The sequence below is a fragment of the Barbus barbus genome (assembly GCF_936440315.1).
Source record: "Barbus barbus genome assembly, chromosome: 39".
Lineage (NCBI taxonomy): Eukaryota > Metazoa > Chordata > Actinopteri > Cypriniformes > Cyprinidae > Barbus > Barbus barbus.
In genome coordinates, this window is record NC_136717.1 from 14,593,586 (window position 1) to 14,615,061 (window position 21,476).

The 21,476-nt window shown below is 37.7% G+C and overlaps 2 protein-coding genes across 3 annotated transcripts; both read right to left on the reverse strand.

Moving 5' to 3' along the window:
* Positions 1-1,245: 1,245 nt before the first annotated feature.
* Positions 1,246-11,544, reverse strand: LOC306859004 (plexin-C1-like; the record flags this gene model as incomplete). Its single annotated transcript, XM_079399817.1, has 15 exons — positions 1,246-1,368; positions 3,269-3,430; positions 3,575-3,742; positions 4,057-4,165; positions 4,531-4,710; positions 4,803-4,936; positions 5,054-5,092; positions 5,288-5,381; positions 5,497-5,608; positions 7,681-7,840; positions 7,933-8,044; positions 8,160-8,260; positions 9,078-9,212; positions 10,392-10,511; positions 10,645-11,544. The coding sequence occupies 15 exons, from the start codon at positions 11,542-11,544 to the stop codon at positions 1,246-1,248; spliced, it is 2,649 nt and encodes an 882-aa protein (XP_079255943.1).
* A 1,030-nt stretch (positions 11,545-12,574) lies between these two features.
* On the reverse strand, positions 12,575-19,882 carry LOC306858244 (plexin-C1-like; the record flags this gene model as incomplete). 2 transcript variants are annotated; one of them, XM_079398676.1, is made up of 15 exons in its annotated part: positions 12,575-13,263; positions 13,429-13,590; positions 13,692-13,862; positions 14,655-14,763; positions 15,152-15,331; positions 15,424-15,554; positions 15,855-15,884; positions 16,072-16,159; positions 16,246-16,348; positions 16,455-16,614; positions 16,715-16,823; positions 16,939-17,039; positions 18,277-18,411; positions 18,574-18,699; positions 18,828-19,882. In XM_079398676.1, the coding sequence occupies 15 exons, from the start codon at positions 19,725-19,727 to the stop codon at positions 13,156-13,158; spliced, it is 2,613 nt and encodes an 870-aa protein (XP_079254802.1). In that variant the 3' UTR covers positions 12,575-13,155. The 2 variants fall into 2 exon arrangements, with proteins under 2 accessions (XP_079254802.1, XP_079254803.1); XM_079398677.1 differs by lacking the exons at positions 16,715-16,823; positions 16,939-17,039 and having other exon boundaries at positions 18,828-19,727.
* Positions 19,883-21,476: the final 1,594 nt, after the last annotated feature.

Consider the following 21,476-nt stretch of genomic DNA (forward strand, 5'->3'; position numbering starts at 1 on the left):
TCCAGCCTGGTTATCTCCACACCAGAGCCTCTTCACAACATGGGCATGTACTCACAGTCTCTTCCCAAGATTGCCATCAGCTCACAGTCTCTTCCCAAGACAGCCGTCAACCTATAGTCTCTTCCCAAGATGGCTGCTTCACCGGAGTCTCTCCACAAGATGGCTGCCAACGCAGAGGCTGTTCACAAAATTGGTGCCAGCTCACAGACTGTATGCAAAATGGCTGCTAGCCCAGAGACTTTCCACAGAATGGCCGCCATTACAGAGTCTCGTCCTGTCATGTCTACCATGTCTGGAAACACAAAATCAGTCCCAAGGCATTCGAGACTGGCATCCAACTTGGAGGATCCACCGCTGGAACTCTACGCTCCCAAGCAATGCAGACTCTACACTCACTAGCGACCCAGTCTCAGTGCTCCCAAGCCATGCAGTCTCAGCGCTCTCAAGCCACACAGCCTCAGTGCTCTCAAGCCACGCAGTCTCAGCGCTCTCAAGCCACGCAGTCTCAGTGCTCTCAAGCCACGCAGTCTCAGCGCTCTCAAGCCACACAGCCTCAGCGCTCCCAAGCCACGCAGTCTCAGCGCTCTCAAGCCACACAACCTCAGCGCTCTCAAGCCACACAGCCTCAGCACTCCCAAGCCACGCAGTCTCAGTTCTCCCAAACGACGCAGCATCAGTGCTCCCAAACCATGCAGTCTCAGCGCTCTCAAGCCACACAGCCTCAGCGCTCCCAAGCCACACAGCCTCAGCGCTCTCAAGCCACGTAGTCTCAGCACTCCCAAGCCACACAGCCTCAGCACTCTCAAGCCACGCAGTCTCAGCGCTCTCTAGCTTAGAGATGATTCCAGCCCCTGACCACAGCCTAATGTCCGTTTCCACTCCTGATCTCAGTCTTGTGTCTGCTTCAGCCTCGGAACAAAGTTCATTGTTCGCTCTAGCCCCTGACCTTAGTCTAGTCATGGCTTCAGCTCCTGAGCATTGTACAAAGATGGGTTTAGACATTGAATCTGCTCCCGAGTCCATTCTAGACCCAGAGTCTTCTCCAGAATCCGCTTGATTCCCGCAAACCATTTCCGAGCTTCCTCCAGTTCCTGAGTTTACTTCTTTTTGAGAAAGAGAGATCCACAAGAATAATTAGTCCACAGTTGCCAGCTCAAATTCTGAGGGGCAGATCTTGCTCATTAAAGTAGTTTTGTTTTTGTTTTTTTTTACCTGAATGTTCACCCGTAGATTGTTTACCATGAATCAAGTGAATTTTGGATCAGACTCAAAGAACAAATACCTATCGTCCTCAGTGGCATTCCCAACATTTAACACCAATATAAACAGACCACGGCCGTCATAAGGAGGTGACTGAAACCATACATCCTGAGAAAGAGAGACAATGAAATTATGACTCTAAAACATGTGAAGCTTTAAATATAATTATTAAAAGCAGTCATGATATAAGGAATCAAATTTTCACAATGTAGTTGTTAAGAAATAAAACTGCATGCTATTGTTGTGCTTCAGCTCTGCTTGTCTACACAGATGAACAATTAAATCAAATTGTCTTTATTCACCATAGGTTTTGACTTTTTGAATGATCCATGATAATTTTTTTCTTGTTGGTTGTGACAACAAAATTTCAGCTTCACACTACCTACAGCCACAGCTACTTTTCTCTGTGTACAGGAATAGCATGACGTGGCACCCATGAAAAAAAAAATCAGTCAAAAATCCATCTTGACAGCTCAAAAATCATAAAAAAAAGCATTATAGTTGAAGCCTATGGCCTTGTGGACATCATGCTAGCATGTACCACAATTGTGCTTCAGGCAACTTGAGTTCAAGTCTCTCTCTACCACTTTGCTTCTTGTAAGTCTATACTGTCCTATTGCAAAAATTATTGCAAAAGAATATAATAATAAAAACATTATTATTGGTTTATTAAAGTGTATATGAATAAGGACAGTTTAGAATATGTTTTATTTTATTTATTTTTGCACTCGCACCCAAAAATGAAAATTCTGTCATTAATTACTCACCCTCATGTCAGTCCAAACCCGTAAGTCTTTCATTCATCTTCGGAACAAAAATTAAGATATTTCTGATGAACACCGAGAGCTTTCTGACTCTGCATAGACATGTGACATCAGTGGTTCAAATGTAGTTTTATGAAGCTACGAGAATACTTGTTGTGTCCAAAGAAAACAAAAATAACTTTCACAATCATTTTATAATAATTTGTCTCCTCCTCGTTCCATCCATTATGGGGAGTACTGCGAGTTCTACCTCAGCAGCAGCACGTGCATGTGTCGTGACACTCTCCATAATGGTGAAGGACAGTCCCAGTGGTGTGAAAAAGTGTTGGCCCCCTTCCTGATTTTTTTGCATGTTTGTCACACTTTAATGTTTCAGATCATCAAACAAATTTAAATATTAATCAAAGATAACACAAGTAAACACAACATACGGTTTTTGAACGAAGTTTTTTATTATGAAGGGAAAACTAAATCCAAACCCACATGGCCCTGTGTGAAAAAGTGCTTGCCCCCTAAACCTAATAACTGGTTGGGCCACCCTTAGCAGCAACAACTGCAATGAGTCTGTTACAGCGCTGTGGAGGAATTTTGGCCCACTCATCTTGGCAGAATTGTTGGAATTCAGCCACATTGGAGGGATTTCGAGCATGAACCGCCTTTTTAATGCCACAGCATCTCAATAGGATTCAGGTCAGGACTTGACTAGGCCACTCCAAAGTCTTCATTTTGTTTTTCTTCAGCCATTCAGAGGTGGATTTGCTGGTGTGTTTTGGATCATTGTCCTGCTGCAGAAACCAAGTTCGATTCAGCTTGAGGTCACGAACAGATGGCCGGACATTGTCCTTCAGGATTTTTTGGTAGACAGCAGAATTCATGGTTCCATTTATCACAGCAAGTCTTCCAGGTCCTGAAGCAGCAAAACAGCCCCAGACCATCACACTACCAGTAATAATCTGAATAGGCCTTTGAAATTATCATGCAAAAACGTTTATTTAATTATTTTTTGTATTCACCAGTGGCCGTTGCAGTGGCCATTGAACAGAAAAATTAATAGCAAAATGTAAAAGAGAAGAAAAAAGAATATAAAAAAAAATACTATTAAAAAAATTGGCAAATATGGTGGTCTTTCTCCACTTAGGAAGATAGAAAATTCCCCAATGTTGATCTGAAATGACAATAAAAGAAATGTTCTACTCATAAAACATCTCATAAAGATGACCAAGATTACTTACAAGAAAACTTACAGTGAGTGAGTCCACTGCAATGATGGCTCCTGATTCTCCTTTAATCTTACAGATAACAGCATTGGACTCAATCTTCTCCAGAACACACGGATACTGCTGATCTCCCTGTAGACCCGTCACCGTCACCTCGCTTATTCTCAAATTCAACATATCTAATGTTTTCTGAGAAGCAGAGAGTGTGGCATGGTTTGGAGGTTGTAAGTTTCACATGCTGATGGTCAGAAACCCTGACTGCTCAAAATAATAATATTTACTGAGATTTTTTAATACCCACGCATGCAGACTGTACACTAATGTTAAACTCACCTTAATGTTCACCTGTAGATCACTGGCCACCTGTAAGGTGGTGAATCCAGAGAATTCTGGATCATACTCATACGACAAATACCCACAGTCCACAGTGGTGTTCCCAACATTCAACAACAATCTAAACTGACCTCCACCATCATAAGGGTGGGAATGAAACCACATGTCCTGAGAAAGAGAGACAATGATAATATAACTAATATATTGTGTGACATGTACAGAGTGAAGCTACATGTAATCTGTGAAAAGAATAAACAATGTCTTGTTGGAATTATTAAGCACCAACAGTCAATGAAGTACATTTAAAAATTATACTAGCAAAGTAATTAAACAATATGCCAAACTAGAACTCATCTGAAAGTGGGCTGTTTGACTGTTGATGTCCATATGTCAGAATCAGTGCTGTTAGCTGCTACACTGGATCCCTTTTCGGGTAAAGCTCATTTTTAGCCTAATGTAGAAGTAATAAGCACACATCTTACCCCTGAGCTTGTATTGTATTGTGTTTTCAGCACTTTATCAAAGGGGCGGATAATAACTGACTCCACAACTTCCAGATTGCTCCCCTGAACATGAATCTTCCTTCCACCACTGAAGAGACATTTTAGACAATTTAATCAAAAAGCAGACATCAGAATCAGGGAGGAGCCAAATCAGTAATATATGGTATAAAATAATATATGTAAATAAATAATAGTAATAATATTATAAATAATAATAAGTCAGATATTATATAATAAGTAATATATGAAATAATATGCAATATTTAAATGAAATTTAAATTGTACATTTTGGAGACAGGATAGTAAAAAATGTTTACTTATTAATCATACTACAAATGTCTTAATGAAAATCTATATATATCTGATTAACAAAAACCATCATGAAAAAAACTGTCAATAAAAAGTCCCAACAATGATAGAAAAGCACATGTATGTGTGTGGAAGCTGTCTGACCTACTCCAGGTGACTGTGGGCTGTATTCCTGTGCAGCTGGGCTGAGAACTGTAAGTGATGATGCTGTTACCATGACAACGGTCGTCAGGAGTAACAACACACACTTTCACTGTTCCTTTAGTTGCACTGGGAGGAATGTGGAACCTTAAAGTGTCACTGGAGCGATCCAGCACTGGAGATCTGAAGAGAAACATTCATGTCCAGATATACAGTATCATTTATCTGAATCTACACACATTCATATATACCACTAAACAAACACACAGTCTCACTCTTTAGGAATGCACTCCAGATCCCCTTGAACACGGATTTTAGTGACAGATTCCAGGTTCCTTCCTCTTAGTAAAACATTGTTTCTGCCATGGAAAGAAGCCTTGCTCGGCTCCAGAGAGAGAATTTCCGGTTCCTACAGGATACCAATTGGTGAATATGTAAGATGCAGCGAAAAAAATTTAAACGTACATTTAAAATGACCTTTTGTACTTCCTTTGGTAAAATCCTCAGTACTCGGTATGACACTTACTTCATATTTCGTCTCATAGAGCACATCATTACATGCATCCTAAAGAGAGGAGAAAGAGTGGTTTGTTTACTTCCTAAGTTTTCTTCAGCCAGTGCAATGATATTTTAGATATCAACAATAAATTAATCTCTTTATGAGATTAAAAAGTATATCTCTTTACACTTTATGAAGGTTATACTATTTCCCAGTACACATATACTGAATTAGTGGATTGTAGGTTACACCTTGTCTCACCTGTATGTTTAACTTTGGTCCACGTTCATGTGCCCATTCACAACGCTGAGAGGAAGAGGACCAGTGACACCCAGCTGAGATACAACGAACGCACCTGCATATATTTAATGTTACGTTGTGATGCCAACACACACCTGAAATGTGTTAAACCACTTCATGGAATTTTTTTAATTAATAATTTATTTACTTTTAGGCTCTGCATTTCTTACTGTGTATAAGAAGCACTTGGTGAATTATCTTTGATATTCAGGCAGTCTTTCAGCACCAGCCTCTCTGTGATTTTCTGATCCCCAACAGCCACTTCAGCTGAGATGTTTAAACCTGAATGGATTATAAAAAAGTAATGATTTTTAAAAAGTTTATTACATGGCTTTCTGGATACAAATAGTCATTAGTACAAAATAAACCCAGACAGTCTTATCAGGATTTCTCACATTGATGCATTTTTGCATTTAGCAGACTTCCAATGTGGCTTACATTGCATACAGCTATATTCTATTAGTTCAAATTTGCCTAATTTATTTTGCTTAGATTTCGCTTTAGGAGAATGAAAAAAAAAAGAAAACTTTTATGATGTGTCATGACGTTTACTACCATGGTTACGATTGCTGAGAGATTGAAAGGAAATAACAGTTTTGTAGACATGCTCTGTGGTCACATAATTTATAAATAATTTCCTCCCTACAACATACAGACACACTCATATTATTGAATCAATGTTACTAGTCCCTGTGTGAGAAATCATAGTCCTAAATGTCAAAGGTAAAACCTCAGTTGTGCATTACTGATCAGTAGTTCAATTAGATGGAAGTTACATATACAGTATGTTGTCATCATAAGTAATGTATTGCTGATTTATGAGTTCTCTGTTGGGTATTTACACTTTATTCCTGCTATTTAGTATTCGCTTGTACTCGTTTGCTTCCTATTATTTTTAAGATAATAGCAGCAGAGTTGTCAAGTTCACTTACAGTATAAGTGACTTTAAGCTAGTTTTTTCAAGAAATCTTATAGATTTTGGGAGTCACTGCTTGATTTTTTTAGGGAGTACAGGTACATCGGAAAAAAAATCGAATATCATGAAATGGGTCAATATTTTTGTCACTCATTTCAGAAAGTGAAACCCAATATATTATATAGATTCATTACACGTAGAGTGAAATATTTCAAGCCTTTATTTCTTGAAATTTGGATGATTATGGCTTACAGATAATGAAAACCCAAAATTCAGCGTCTCAGAAAATTTGAATATTACATAAGATCAATAAAGAAAGGATATTTTATACAGAAATGTCAGGCTTCTGAAAAGTATGTTCATTTCTATGCACTCAATACTTGGTTGGGCCTCCTTTTGCATGAATTACTGCATCAATGCGGCGTGGCATGGAGGCAATCAGCCTGTGGCACTGCTCAGGTGTAATGGAAGCCCAGGTTGCTTTGATAGCGGCCTTCAGATCATCTGCATTGTTGAGTCTGGTGTCTCTCATCTTCCTCTTGACGATACCCCATAGATTCTCTATGGGGTTCAGGTCAGGCGAGTGTGCTGGCCAATCAAGCACAGTAACACCATGGTCATTGAGCCAGCTTTTGGTACCTTTGGCAGTGTGGGCCAAAGGTACAAATCAAATCAGTATCTCCATAAAGTTTGTAAGCAGAAGGAAGTATGAAGTGCTCTAAAATTTCCTGGTAGATGGCTGCGTTGACTGTGGACTTCAGAAAACACAGTGGACCAACACCAGCAGATGACATGGCAGCCCAAATCATCACTGACTGTGGAAACTTCACACTGGACTTCAAGTAACATGGATTCTGTGCCTCTCCACTCTTCCTCCAGACTCTGGGACCTTGATTTCCAAATGAAATGCAAAATTTACTTTCATCTGAAAAGAGGACTTTGGGCCACTGAGCATCAGTCCAGTTCTTTTTCTCTTTAGCCCAGGTAAGATGCTTCTGACGTTGTTTCTGTTTCAGAATTTGGGCTTATTAGTAGTTTGAACGCATACAGTATGAGAAAATGACCGTTTTGTCAGCTGATGATGTTTCTCTGTCTATTAATGCCATGGCAAACTCTGCTCTGTCTGTTTAAATATGTGCTGTGGTGTCAGAGGCTTGTAAAACTGTGCTCTTTTTCCATTCAAATGCTGCTGTTATGCATGTCAGCTGCATGCATTTAAAGACTATAGGTGCTTTTGATGCAACAGTAAGATATTTATAAATGAAATCGATAGCCATCAATGCACACATATCATATTTGTAAATATATTTAGATAGCCAGGGAAAATAAAGTGGCTGGATTGTACTGAGGACAATAAAATCTTGCTTTAAGTGTGGTACGTGTGCACATTGAATACAAAGCACACAACACCAATCCACTGCACTGATAGAGAACCAACCTCCAATAGATAGTAGCTGGTTAGAAAAACTACAGTAGCAGTTTGGGAAAACTGCATCCAGATCAGACCCGTCACACAGCTTCACACTTCCTGTGGTGAAGGTGCATGAGAAGGTGGGATTTTCTGTGCTCTCCAGACTCAAGGAAAGATGTAGAGTAATCTGTAGGAGTGGGCATTGACTGGTCAATAGAAATTGCAGATGTGTTTTCAGTGCATTGAAGATATTTTTATTTGAAGCTAATATTACAATACCTTGCTGAAAGGTTTCTCTGCCCAAACCTGAAAAGAAACCAGTAGTTCCTGAAGGGAGTCTTTTGGGGTGAACACCCATGACGATTTCGAACATTCATCTTGGGTGGAGCATCTAGACAAGCAGAAATATATCATTTAGGGTTGTCATGCAAGGATGGTTATCGATTTTTTTAAAAACTGGCTAGCACATTAAATTCTTTTTTACTTGCAACAGATATCAATCTGACCTCAGTGTGTTCACACACCAGCCACAGAGAGGATCCAGAGCAGCTCTGCAGTCTTTCAGAGTGCTGTATTTAGCACATGGAACCACAGACACTCTTCTTAACTACATCAAAAACATGAGCAGAAAGAAAAAAATTACTTTCTCTGAACTCTACACACAAAACCACAAAATGCACAGAACATGCAAAACATTATACTCTCTTGCAAAAGGGAATAATTCTTTCAAAATTGTTTTAACAAAAATTGTTTTAGCACAGTAACTCTACACACAAACATCAAATGATTAGCCATATACAAGACGAGCAGACGGATATGATACTATCTTGTGTCTTTTGCTTGTTCAGTGTGCAGTGGAACACACAGGAGTTTGTCAATTTGAATTTGTTTCTGCTGCTTTGAAACAATCTCTATTGTAGGAATCGTTACACACTTTCAGCAAAAAAGGTACAAAAGCTGTCACTTTTCAATAGGTACACCTGATAATTGTTCATATTGGTAACTTAAAGATACCTAAAAGATATAAATGTACCATTTGAAAAGGTATCGCCACAGTGACTGCTTTTGAACCTTTTTTTCTGAAAGTGTAGAAATAAAGTGACTTGACCTGAGTAAATATTTAATATTCTAAGCGAACATATGATGAATACATATTTTCACACATGATCATAGGTATTCAGTAAATAAGGATGGCATTTTTTTATTTGTTTCCCAAATTAAACACAAGATCTATAGTATTCTGTAAAAAGTTTGTTTTACAATTTTAAATTAAGTGTAAATTACATGATGTGCTTGCCGTTTTGCAAAATTAGTCTGAAGATTTGTTGTATGAATAAATGGTTTCACTGAGTTGTCCTCTTGTACAACTTTTAGGGAGTAAGCAATTAAAAAATATTTTCCATGTTGACAGTTTTAAATCTCACCTGTTTCTTCAGAGCAATGTAGATATGTTTGAAATCTACTGGATCAAAGGGCATTCTGGGAAGCACTGCTTGTTCATCATCAGATTTGTACAGCACTGTTGGACAGCCTGGTGTGAATTTCTCATCCAACTCTAGCTAAAGAAATCAAATAGAACAGAAATACAAAAGATAAATTATGGCCGCTGTAGCATTTCAAATGCAGAATCAAACAACATAACACTTAGAGCAGGGGAACTCAACAGGCGGCCCGCGTCATTTTTAATTAAATGTAGCCTATATAATCGCAGTAGTAAAAGCTGTTCGATCTCTGCAAGCGCTGTAACTAACCACCAACTAACTTAAAAGAGAAGCGTTGTCCAACAACATGAGGACATGATTTTACTCCACAACAGCAGTCGAGTGTTTGAAATAACTTCTTGTTGTGAGCTGATGTGCGGTTTTTGTCACAGAATGAGGCAGATAATATATTTTATACGGTAAAGGCAATGTCGATTATCATTGGATTATAAATATACTTTATTATGAAAATACCAGAGATGGCTTGAAGAACACGGTTCAACCATATATTGTCGCGTCGTATGTTTACTGTCGTATACTGAATCACCCACGCAATCTTCTTCATAAATGACAGGATTCATATGTCAGCCTTTTTTTTCAACAATTCGATGAATATTGCATTTTAAAATAGACAGCAGCAATTTTTTCTAGAAACTCTAGTAAATTATATGTTATTTTGTTTAGTTGTCTATTTTTCACAATCATGGTGGGAGAATATTGATATCTATTTTAAAAATAAAATATTGATAATATAGCCTAGTTAATATAAATATGAAAAATACTTCTTTCTAAAGTACTTTGTGAACTATGTTTGCACAAGAATGTTTTTAGTTTTAGCATTTTGAGTTTAATACTCTGTTCAATATAGCAAAACAATCATTTAATCCAATTTTTTGTTCCAGATTAAAAATAAATAAATATATATATATATATATATATATAGCTATATATATATATATTCATGCTCAGTCTCATTTTAAATAGGACAAGGACAAGCAAGACTTAGATAAGTAATAAACTGTAGGCTATTTATAAATCAGTAAATCTGCAAATATTGTCTTTAATAAAGTCTGATGGTGCAAATTGTAATTTGTGGCCCTTCACATCCTATGTAATTTAAATGCGGCCCACTTGGCCTCTGAACTTCAGTACCCCTGACTTAGAGCTAGTGAACGTGGTTGTTAGGTAGGCTATTCAGAAATGACTGAGTCTAGTGAAAACAAAGGTATTTGTGTATGAGAGAGAGGTGAAGGAGACCTTTATGAGTTGTCCATCACTGGTTCCTATGAACAGCACAATCCAGGATCCATTTCTATCTGCTGCCACTGCTGATATTGAGCTGTACTTGAACAACACAGAGAGCGGCTGAAGTTCACTACCTCTCTGAAACACAAACAACATAATTCAACTTTATATGATTGTAGTGAATAGTACAACTATGTTTATCATGCAACATCAATAAGGTGAAATACTTTTTTTTTTTTTTACGTGTATGAATGCAATTTCCGACCTCAGATCCACATGGCTTTTCTCCATTAGCGCAGAAGCCCTTCACTTGTCCTTGAACGTTGCTGATGTCGTACAGAGCCAGAGCGCTGTTCTCCGGATCCTGCTGATTCTGCGCACTGAACGCACCTGCCCAAATAACACCGTTCACTGAGGGAATAACGGTGGAGGCGACGAGCACTGGACGAACTTTATCACTGCAGCATCGTATCGTTGCAGCCTGTAGAGATTTGATAATATCCGACTTTTTCCCTTTAGAGCTGTTCATCCACAGGACGAGCACTTTCCTCTCAGAGTCAGTCTTTGCGTTGAGAAATAAATAGGATTCTGAGGGCGAAACTCTCTGGAATCCATCAACAAACTCCACATCTCTCACTGTGCTCTGAATGAAGGCCTCTGATGATTCTGCTGTTCTTGAGAAAATCCCTCCTGATTGATTTTGTAAAGTGCTCAGCAAGCTAACAACAGAATACCTGTTATCCTGAGCTTTTGCATCCTCATCCTTTTTCCCAACCAAAAGGTACCTACCGCTTATGAAGGCAACAGATTTTCCATTTTGTCGCGGTCCTACCAATAAAGTAGTTTCATTGTAAATACTGTTTGTAATGTCATTTATATCAAGAACTTCACAATATCCATCTTCAAAAGTCCCACACGTTATCAGGGTGCCGTTGGTGTCAAAAGGCACCAGAATGTTGACTCTGTTATGGTGAGTAGCATTAGTGATGTCTTTCCTCTTCTCCTCATGCAGATCGTGTCTCATCTGATGTAGTCGATGTTCAGTAAGAACAAATAACTTACTGTTACCAACTACAAAATCCTTGATGTCTCCATCAAAGTTCACCACATCACCGCAAATGCAGTATTTCAAAAGTACAAGTATTCCCAGTAAGTATCCTCTCATCCTGCATGTGATGAGCAGCTGAAGTTTAGAGATCTTGTTGCAGTGATCAGCTGCGCTCAGACGCGTCCACTCGTGAAGTGGATAAAAATAAAATCCGCAGATGACTTCCGCGCGACACACCAACAAATCTGTTGAGATGAGGGAAGAGGTCTACGAAGTACAGAGAATAATTCTGCAGAAAAAAACCCTACTGCCTACATCACAAAGCCTATTACCTGTAAGTATATATGCAAAAATAATTTGCTTCGCAGACACAGAGAGTAGCCTGTGCCAACCAGTTTTGCAACCGTCTTTCCATACTTTATCACTGTCTGATGGATTGTGTCTCAAAGCATGAGCTTTAACTGTATTAGTGTGCATCTCTGTGTATGTGTGGGCTCTATCATCAGTGCAGAGCCTTTCTGCCAGAACAATCAAGGTGAATTTAGTTCTTTGAAGCCGTTTCAGATTAACTGAATAATAGCAGAATAATGTCTAACATCAAATTAATCATGTGCCATTGTTAGATTTAGGGCAGGTTCTGCCCCTAATTTCTTTTATTCACATTTTCAGAATATTTCCATTTTGTGAAATTTTGAGGTAGGCTAGTTAGTCAGTTTTGTAGAAGCTGATATAGTCTAAGCCTAGCCCACAGGAGCTTTTGGTGTAGATGTTGTTTCACTGCTGAAGTAGGTCCATTTTTGCACACATTTCTGTATGTGAGGTAACATTTATTATATTAAAAAATAAACACAAAATGGATCTCGAGCCATAGATTGCTCATTAATATTTTGATGTTTAATACTATTTATGCCTTTACATGGAATTCTGTGCTTGAAGGGGCTAATAGTCATGTAACTACAGTAATAATCTGAACAGGAGTTTAGCCATATTAAAATTTAGGCTTTCTGATTAATAATGCAGCACACATTGTGAGGTGTGCTCTGAAATGTGTGCTCTAATGACTTGCAGAACTAAGAAGCATGTTTGTGAGAGAATCTTATGTGTTTATGTGTGGTTGTCCATTTAAATACAGACCAGACCATAGATTAGATATACTGTATATTAGCCATTTTTATTAATAAATATGCTGTTTAATGCAGTATATGGATAACAGTTATCAGATTAATAACAGGAAAATATAATCGTATAGGTGTACAGTGGAAAAAAATTATAACCAAAGTCTTTGACAACAAAATAATTGTACTGCAGTATTAATAACAGACCTGTCCTCTGTAGGAACCTTGATTGTTTGTGCGGTCTATAATAAATGAGTAGACAGCGCCACCTGCTGATCATCCACAGAATGACTCTGGAGATGTTTGACTGGTGATCTCTTGTGCTGCTGACTCATTGTAAATGTAAACATTGTCATATTTTTTAGTAGAAAGTTTGTATGTTTGCATGTGTCTGAAACAGTGAGTAAGAGATCATAACCTAATACATATGTTAATTAAAGCTGAACTGTTAATTAAAATACTAATTATATAGTGTAAAGAAAATGCAACAGAAAAAAAAAACACGTGCCCAAATGTATAATTGCATAAAAACCTAGATCTAAAATTTCTAGAACTCTCTAGTAGTTGGAATAGAAAATCATAGTTTTTCAGTCTGGAAGATGCTGAGAATCATTTATGTTTCCATTGCTCCTCCATATACACGGCCAGTTATATTCTGTGGACTGAGGCAGAACAGATACTTTGTACCACTCATCCCAAGAACATAATTCCCAACCGTGATCTGAAATGACAATGAAAGTAGATTCTTTTCTTAATGTAAATATTAACTTTGTAAATTTATGATTTACATTAAACTTAACACTGCAGTATTATCAAGTCAAATTATGAAATTCCATATAATCTATAGATTTACCAAAGAATTAACAGTATCAAAAAACAGACTTACAGTGAGTGAGTCCACTGCAGTGACGGCTCCTGATTCTCCTTTAATCTTACAGATAACAGAATAGGACTCAATCTTCTCCAGAACACACTGATACTGCTGATCTCCCTGTAGACCCGTCACAGTCACCTCATTCATACTCAAATTCAGCACATCTGCCTTTTTCTGAGAAACAGAGACCCAAAAGAATAATTAGTCCCATTAATGCACAGTTGCCAGATCTAATTCTAAGGGGCAGATCTTGCTCGTCTAAAGAGGTTTTTCACCTGAATGTTCACCTGTAGATCGTTGGCCACCTGTAAAGTGGTGAATTCAGTGAATTCTGGATCAGGCTTGTAGGAGAAATAACCCAAACAGTCCACCGCAGAGTTCTGAACATTTAACAACAATCTAAACTGACCACTGCCATCATAAGAGTGGGAGTGAAACCACACATCCTGAGAAAGAGAGACAATGAACATATGATTCTAATACATGTGAAGCTTTAAATAAAAATATTAAAGGCATTATGACATGAGGAATCAAATTTTCTTTAAAGCTACACTATGTAGTGGTTAAAGGGGTCCTATTATGCTTTTTCACTTTTTGAATTTTAGTCAGTGTGTATTGTGTATGTTTGGGCATAAAACGATCTACAAAGTTCAGATCTCAAAGTCCACTCCAAGTCCACTCAAAGTCCACTGAACTAATTGAGTCGTTTGTGTCAGGCTGGGGAGAAAGGTATTGTAATAATGTAAATTATGTGAAAAATAATTCGATTTTCGAACCACCAAGCATGAGAGCATGTTCTAGTACACCCCAAAACAGTATCAAGACTTTGTAAAAGAGCATAATAGGACTCCTTTAAAAAATATATAACTGCATGCTTTGGTTGTGCGGATGAACAAATTAACAACATTGTCTTGTTTTTACAACCAGTGGTTCGTGGGACGTTTGATGTCTTGAATGATCCATTTTTTCTTGTTTATTGTGACCACAAAATTTCAGCTTCACACTACCCACAGCTGGAGGTACTTTTATTTGTGTAACGTTACTGAAAAAGTGCATGGTATGACACCAGTGGATAAACAGCGTATATAAAGTATGCAGTTTTCCACAAAATCCATCCTGACAACTCAAAACTAATAAAAAAAAATCAAGTTATAAATAGCTGACATCTGTGTCCAATACAGCAAAAGTAATAGCTGACATCTGTGTCCAATACAGCAAAAGTAATAAATGCATCTTACCCCTGAGCTTGTGTTAAATTGTGTTTTCAGCACTTTATTAGAGGGAAGGACAGTAACTGATTCTACTAATTCCATATTGCTGCCCTGAACTTGAATCTTCCTTCCACCACTGCATGAAGAGATTGAAAACCATTTCAGCCAGTAATTCATGAAATGAAGCAATATTAAAGCACAGTATTAAAGCTTTAATTCCAACTACTCACCTTAGTGTATGTGAGTTTCATAGTCTAACAATACAACACTTCCGCAACCAGTGAAAGTGAAACCTGCCAGAAGTATTAACAATGTTCTGGCTGTCAGGAAGCAGTTTGCTCTTACTAAACTTTAAGAAAGACTAGTCAGCCATGTAATGGACTTGCCATCAAACTGTTTCTTGTCTGTTCTAATGGTATGTCTGCAGAGCATTATTTTGCCAATTTTATTTTTTCCATGCAAATAATGTTCTTGCAAGTTTTATGACTACCATGAGCATGAAAGTTGGTCTGAAATGGTCTGACCTGCTCCAGCTGACTGTGGGCTGTATTCCTGTGCAGCTGGGCTGAGAACTGTAAGTGATGGTGCTGTTACCATGACAACGGTCGTCAGGAGTAACAACACACACTTTCACTGTTCCTTTAGTTGCACTGGGAGGAATGTGGAACCTTAAAGTGTCACTGGAGCGATCCAGCACTGGAGATCTGAAGAGAAACATTCATGTCCAGATATACAGTATCATTTATCTGAATCTACACACATTCATATATACCACTAAACAAACACACAGTCTCACTCTTTAGGAATGCACTCCAGATCCCCTCGAATACGGATTTTAGTGACAGATTCCAGGTTCCTTCCTCTTAGTAAAACATTGTTTCTGCCATGGAAAGAAGCCTTGCTCGGCTCCAGAGAGAGAATCTCCGGCTTCAACAAAACACAAAAAAATTGACTCATTAAGGAAACACAATAAACCAGCACAAAATCCATATCAACTCCATATGACCGCAGTATTTTTGATGAAAAATAGACTTTAAAAGTAACTTAATAATAATAACATGTAATTATAAATATACATTAATAAAATATAATTGTAATTACTCATGAATAATATACTGTATACATCATTTAAAAAGTAAGGTGATTGTGACACATCTGTTGCTGATATGATATATATGAGAAAACAACTATTGTTTTATATGAAGTTTACAAGCAAATCGTTCTTACCATCTCAAAGAGTAGATATTTACATGCATCCTAAAAAAGACAGAAAGAGAGAGAACTCTGAGTTATGTATTTATTTACTGAATTCACTTCAGCCAACGCAATATTTCAGCTACCAACAATGCATTAATATCATCTTAACTCTTTATGAAAATTGTGCAGTTTACCAATACACATATACTGAAGCACTGAATTGTAGGTTTTTGTCTCATTGTCTCACCTGTATGTGTAACTGCGGCTCACGTGTCCATTCACAACGCTGAGAGGAAGAGGACCAGTGACACCCAGATGAGACACACTGAACACACCTGCATAAATACACATATGAAGATGATAAGCTCTGTGTTATCATTTCTGCATTGTGATATTTTCTCACTGCGTTTAATTTTCTCACTGTGTGTAAGAAGAATTTTCTGTGATACTGGAACAGTTTCTCAGCGTCAGCATCTCTGTGATCTTCTGATCCTCAATAGTAACTGTAGCAGAAACTTTTAAACCTGAACAGATTACCAACAATTTTTTACGATTATAAATAATCATATTCTGACTACATAAACTAATAGCATAATAGCACATGTACAAGTTCTTTGAAGGAGGACCAACTTCTAGTGTAGAGCATCTGGTCAGAAAAACTACAGGAGCAGTTTGGGAAAACTGCAGGCGAACCAGACCCGTCACACAGCTTTACACTCTCTTTAGTGAAGGTGCATGAGAAAGCAGGATTTCCTGTGCTCTCCAGACTCAAGGAAAGATGTAGAGTAATCTGTACAGAAGAGAGGGCAATGGCAGGTAAATAGTAGTCTTGTAAATATTTTCTAAATGATAATTAAGAAAATACTTTTAGACATTGATGTCTATATGACCTTTATAGTAGAATTCTTTGCCATCTGAAAAGAAAACAGCTTTGTCTGAAGAGAGTTTTTTGGGATGGACACCCATGAAGTGTCTGAGCATTCATCTTGAGTAGAACATCTAGATAAAAATAGCATCAACCAAAATATCACTACAGAACTGTTTGCACACTGCAGCCTAAAGCAGACATCATGTCTAATGTGTGAAAAATCACACTTGATAAAGGCAGGCTGACCTGTGTGTGTTCAGACACCAGCCGCAAACAGGATCCAGAGCAGCTCTGCAGGCTTTCAGAGTGCTGTATGTAGCACACTGAACTATGGACACTCTTCTTAACTGCATCATAACATAAACATAAAATATGAGCAGAAGACACGTCTAGACTCATTCTGCCATGCCAGCTTTTCCTTTTTGATAATATTAATATTTAATATTAATTTCTGCAATATTTTAAGCATTCTTTCCAAAACTGTCCAATTGAGTGTAATATCCTAACACACAAAGTGGACAACTATATTCATTTGAATATTTATTTGTGTGCTGTGATCAGGGTGTAGCCATTATTTTATAAGTTAGGGGGAGAGAATTTCTACTCTAATGCACGTTTCTATTCTATTCTATTCTATTCTATTCTACAGGTTTAAGTAAGAAATAAAAATGTTACAAAAATGAAAATGTTATTACAAAAAGATGCGTGTATATAATTCAACTGAACTGACAAACATGTCATGGTAAGGAGACCTTATACTGGATCAGTAGCACAATAACATTGTGTTATTAGTGTCATTTAGGTTTGAGTGATGTTTTTTATATCAAGCTCTTTATAACATTTTCTTTATGGTTTCTGGTTTGCAGCCAAAAGAACAAAATATCAGTTTTTAGACAGAGTGATATAAAATTAATTTTTAGACAAAGTGAGATCAAAGGCTGTGTTTGACACTGTTTACCAGTTAGTTGAACCAGAAGACTCAAAAACATAAAAAATCTAAACTTTGATAAAAGTACATTTTAATTATCTCTAGCCATATTTTCAATGCTAAACCTAATTAAAGTATGTAAATATGTCTGAAATTGCTTTTTCTCAGCAACTAGGGATTGCACAATGGTGTCTGTTTATAGGGCTAAACATGCATCTAGTGCTTAACCCACGGTATCACATTTGATTTGATATATTTCTTTCCACCAGATAGCCACCGTGAAATGAATGCATTAATGAATTTTAAATCTAGATTTATACATAAACATTTGCACATAATAACAAATTTATCCAGTGAAAACGTGCAGGGAATGATGTTACGTGGTAATATTTTAGATTAGTGAACATGTTCATTATGAAAGTTTTCTCTAAGCTCCTTCAATTTGCTGCTTATTAATAGTAAGGTAGTTGTTTGTAGTAGTTATGTTTAGGCATGGAGTAGGGTTAAGAGATCTAGAAAAATGTCATGTAGAATAATGCTTTAAAATGTGCTTTATTATAAGTACTAATAAACAGCCAGACATGTCCCCTGAATCCCTGTGGCTAAATTATTTTCCAAATTGAGTCTCACTTTTTAATGACCTTTTTAAATCTCACCTGTTTCTTCAGAACAATGTAGATATGTTTGAAATCTACTGGATCAAAGTGCATTCTGGGAAGAACTGCTCGTTCATCATCAGATTTGTACAGCACTGTTGGACAGCCTGGTGTGAATTTCTCATCCAGCACTAGCTAAAGAAATCAAACCGAACAAAAGTAGTTTAAATGCACAGCTAAACATGGAACAGCTTAGAGCTGCATGTGTAAATGGAAATATTGTGCAGGTATTTAGAAATTAAAACTCAATGAGACTAGTGAAAGTAAATGCATTTTTGACAGACAGATGAAGGAGACCTTTATGAGTTGTCCATCACTGGTTCCTATGAACAGCACAATCCAGGATCCATTTCTAACTGCTGCCACTGCTGATATTGAGCTGTACTTGAACACCACAGAGAGCGGCTGAAGTTCACTACCTCTCTGAAACACAAACAACATAATTCAACTTTATATGATTGTAGTGAATAGTACAACTATGTTTATCATGCAACATCAATAAGGTGAAATACTTTTTTTTATTTTAAACGTGTATGAATGCAATTTCCGACCTCAGATCCACATGGCTTTTCTCCATTAGCGCAGAAGCCCTTCACTTGTCCTTGAACGTTACTGATGTCGTACAGAGCCAGCGCGCTGTTCTCCGGATCCTGCTGATTCTGCGCACTGAACGCACCTGCCCAAATAACACCGTTCACTGAGGGAATAACGGTGGAGGCGACGAGCACTGGACGAACTTTATCACTGCAGCATCTTATGGTTGCAGCCTGTAGAGATTTGATAATATCTGACTTTTTTCCTTTAGAGCTGTTCATCCACAGGACGAGCACTTTCTTCTCGTAGTCCTTCTTTGTGTTGAGAAATAAATAGGATTCTGAGGGCGAAACTCTCTGGAATCCATCAACAAACTCCACATCTCTCACTGTGCTCTGAATGAAGTCCTCTGATGCTTCTGCTATTCTTGAGAAAATCCCTCCTGGTTGAGATTCTGAGGTGCTCCACAAGCTAACAACAGAAAACAGAGAATCTTGAGGTTTTGCATCTTCATCCATTTTTCCAACCAAAAGGTACCTACCGGCTATGAAAGCAACAGATGTCTCATCCTGTCGCAGTCCTGCCAGTATATTACTTTCATAGTAAATACTATTTGTAATGTCATTTATATCAAGAACTTCACAATATCCATCTTCTAAAGTCCCACACGTTATCAGGGTGCCGTTGGTGTCAAAAGGCACCAGAATGTTGACTCTGTTATGGTGAGTAGCATTAGTGATGTCTTTCCTCTTCTCCTCATGCAGATCGTGTCTCATCTGATGTAGTCGATGTTCAGTAAGAACAAATAACTTACTGTTACCAACTACACAATCCTTGATGACTCCATCAAAGTTCACCACATCACCGCAAATGCAGTATTTAAGAAGTACTAGAATTCCAAGTAAGTATCTTCTCATCCTGCATGTGATGAGCAGCTGAAGTTCCGATCAACTGCACTCAGATGCATCCACTCATAAAGTGGATTGAAGTGAAAGCAGCAGAGTGAGAAGAGGGGGGTGGGGGTGGGGGGTGGAGTCTAAAAACTACAGAGAAAAAAATTGTTGGCTGCTATGGTTATTGTGTTGACCTTTACTCAAAGTGTTCTAAAGTGTATGTGTGCATGTAAAAAAAAATAAAACTGTTTTGGAGTCACCTACGTATTTAAAGCCAAACTTAAACATTCTAAATTAACCAGTGAGGTTAAGATAGAGATTTATTAAGTTTGTAAAGCAACCATTAAAACCAGTACAATGTTTGTGTTTTATTAAACTTTTCCCAGTGCCTTACATACAGTATGTAGGCTAATGCCCTAATATGTTTTTTTTTTTTTTACTTGAAAATGTTATGATAAAATTAGAAAACAAAATTTGGGTATATGCAGCTATATGTCTGTCTTTTGGTTATGATTTGTGGTGAAGAGAGGAGCTTGTGCTCAGTTTGTGGTTGGCTTGCACATCTGAGTGTCCTTTGGAGGAGGGGCCTCCAAAGTTGCAGTCTCAAAATCAATTAATTTTAAAACAGAGTTAGTTAAAAGTTAATATTGGTATCTAAAAGAACACGTCACCATACAAATGCAAATAAATTGTCACTGAACTGCAATAAATCTGAGTTTTGAATGATGCATGAAGCACCATAACTCTATAACTATCGCACAACCAAACCACAAGCTCTTCACTCTTAGAAAAATAGGTACAAAAGCTTTGTACCCTTTCAAAAAGTTCTAATATGTACCATGTCTGTACTAATATGTATACTTTAAGTACTAATTCATACCTCTAAGGTACCAATATGTACCCTTTAGGGGTAAATAAGGTACAAACGTGTACATTTTGAAAGGGTAAATCCCCAGTGACAGCTCTTGAACCTTTTCTTTTGAGAGTTTTTAAAACAATGCTAACCACAAAAACACCAACAACAGGAAATCTTTTAAATGTCCAACATGCTGTAGCTGAGCATTAAACATTATCAGTTTTTTCCCCTTAACTTAAAAACACATAGGCCTAAAACTTAATTTTAACTTTTACTCTCCCAATTCAATCTTTATGGAAAGCATGCTGCGGGAACTAAAAATCCAAATGATTCATGTAATCCAAACACAAATCAATTTAGTATACATCCAGTTTTACATTTTAAGTGGACTCTGTCACGGTATGAGTGATGTAGGACTCAGATGCAGAGTAGAGCAGGAGAAACTTTTATTTTCGCCACCAAAACACAAAATAACATAAACAATATATAACAGCGGCTTAAGGAAGATGAGAATCCAGAGCTGGCTGGCAGCGTCTGTGGACCACACAACCTGCTGGATCTCGAGTCCTGTAGCAGAAGGGAACAGAGGGTCAGAAGTAGAGAAGTGAGATTCTCAAACACAACACGAGCAAGGACAAAACAATCTACTCACAACGAGGAACGGAAAAACAGGGACATATGTGGGAGTGGGGGAATGAGCGACAGGTGGGGGAGAGTCAGCTCATGATCCGTGCCCTCTCGCTGCACGATCAGCACTGATTGCCCAGACCACGAGCCACCGAACATGACAGGACAACACAGACAGCACGAGGAGCCGAGAAGGCACCCTGAACCGTGACAGACTGAACATGATAAAGTTGTGATAAAATGTAACTGTGTGATTTTAGCTCATTTTAATGAAGTAAACTGAACAAGAA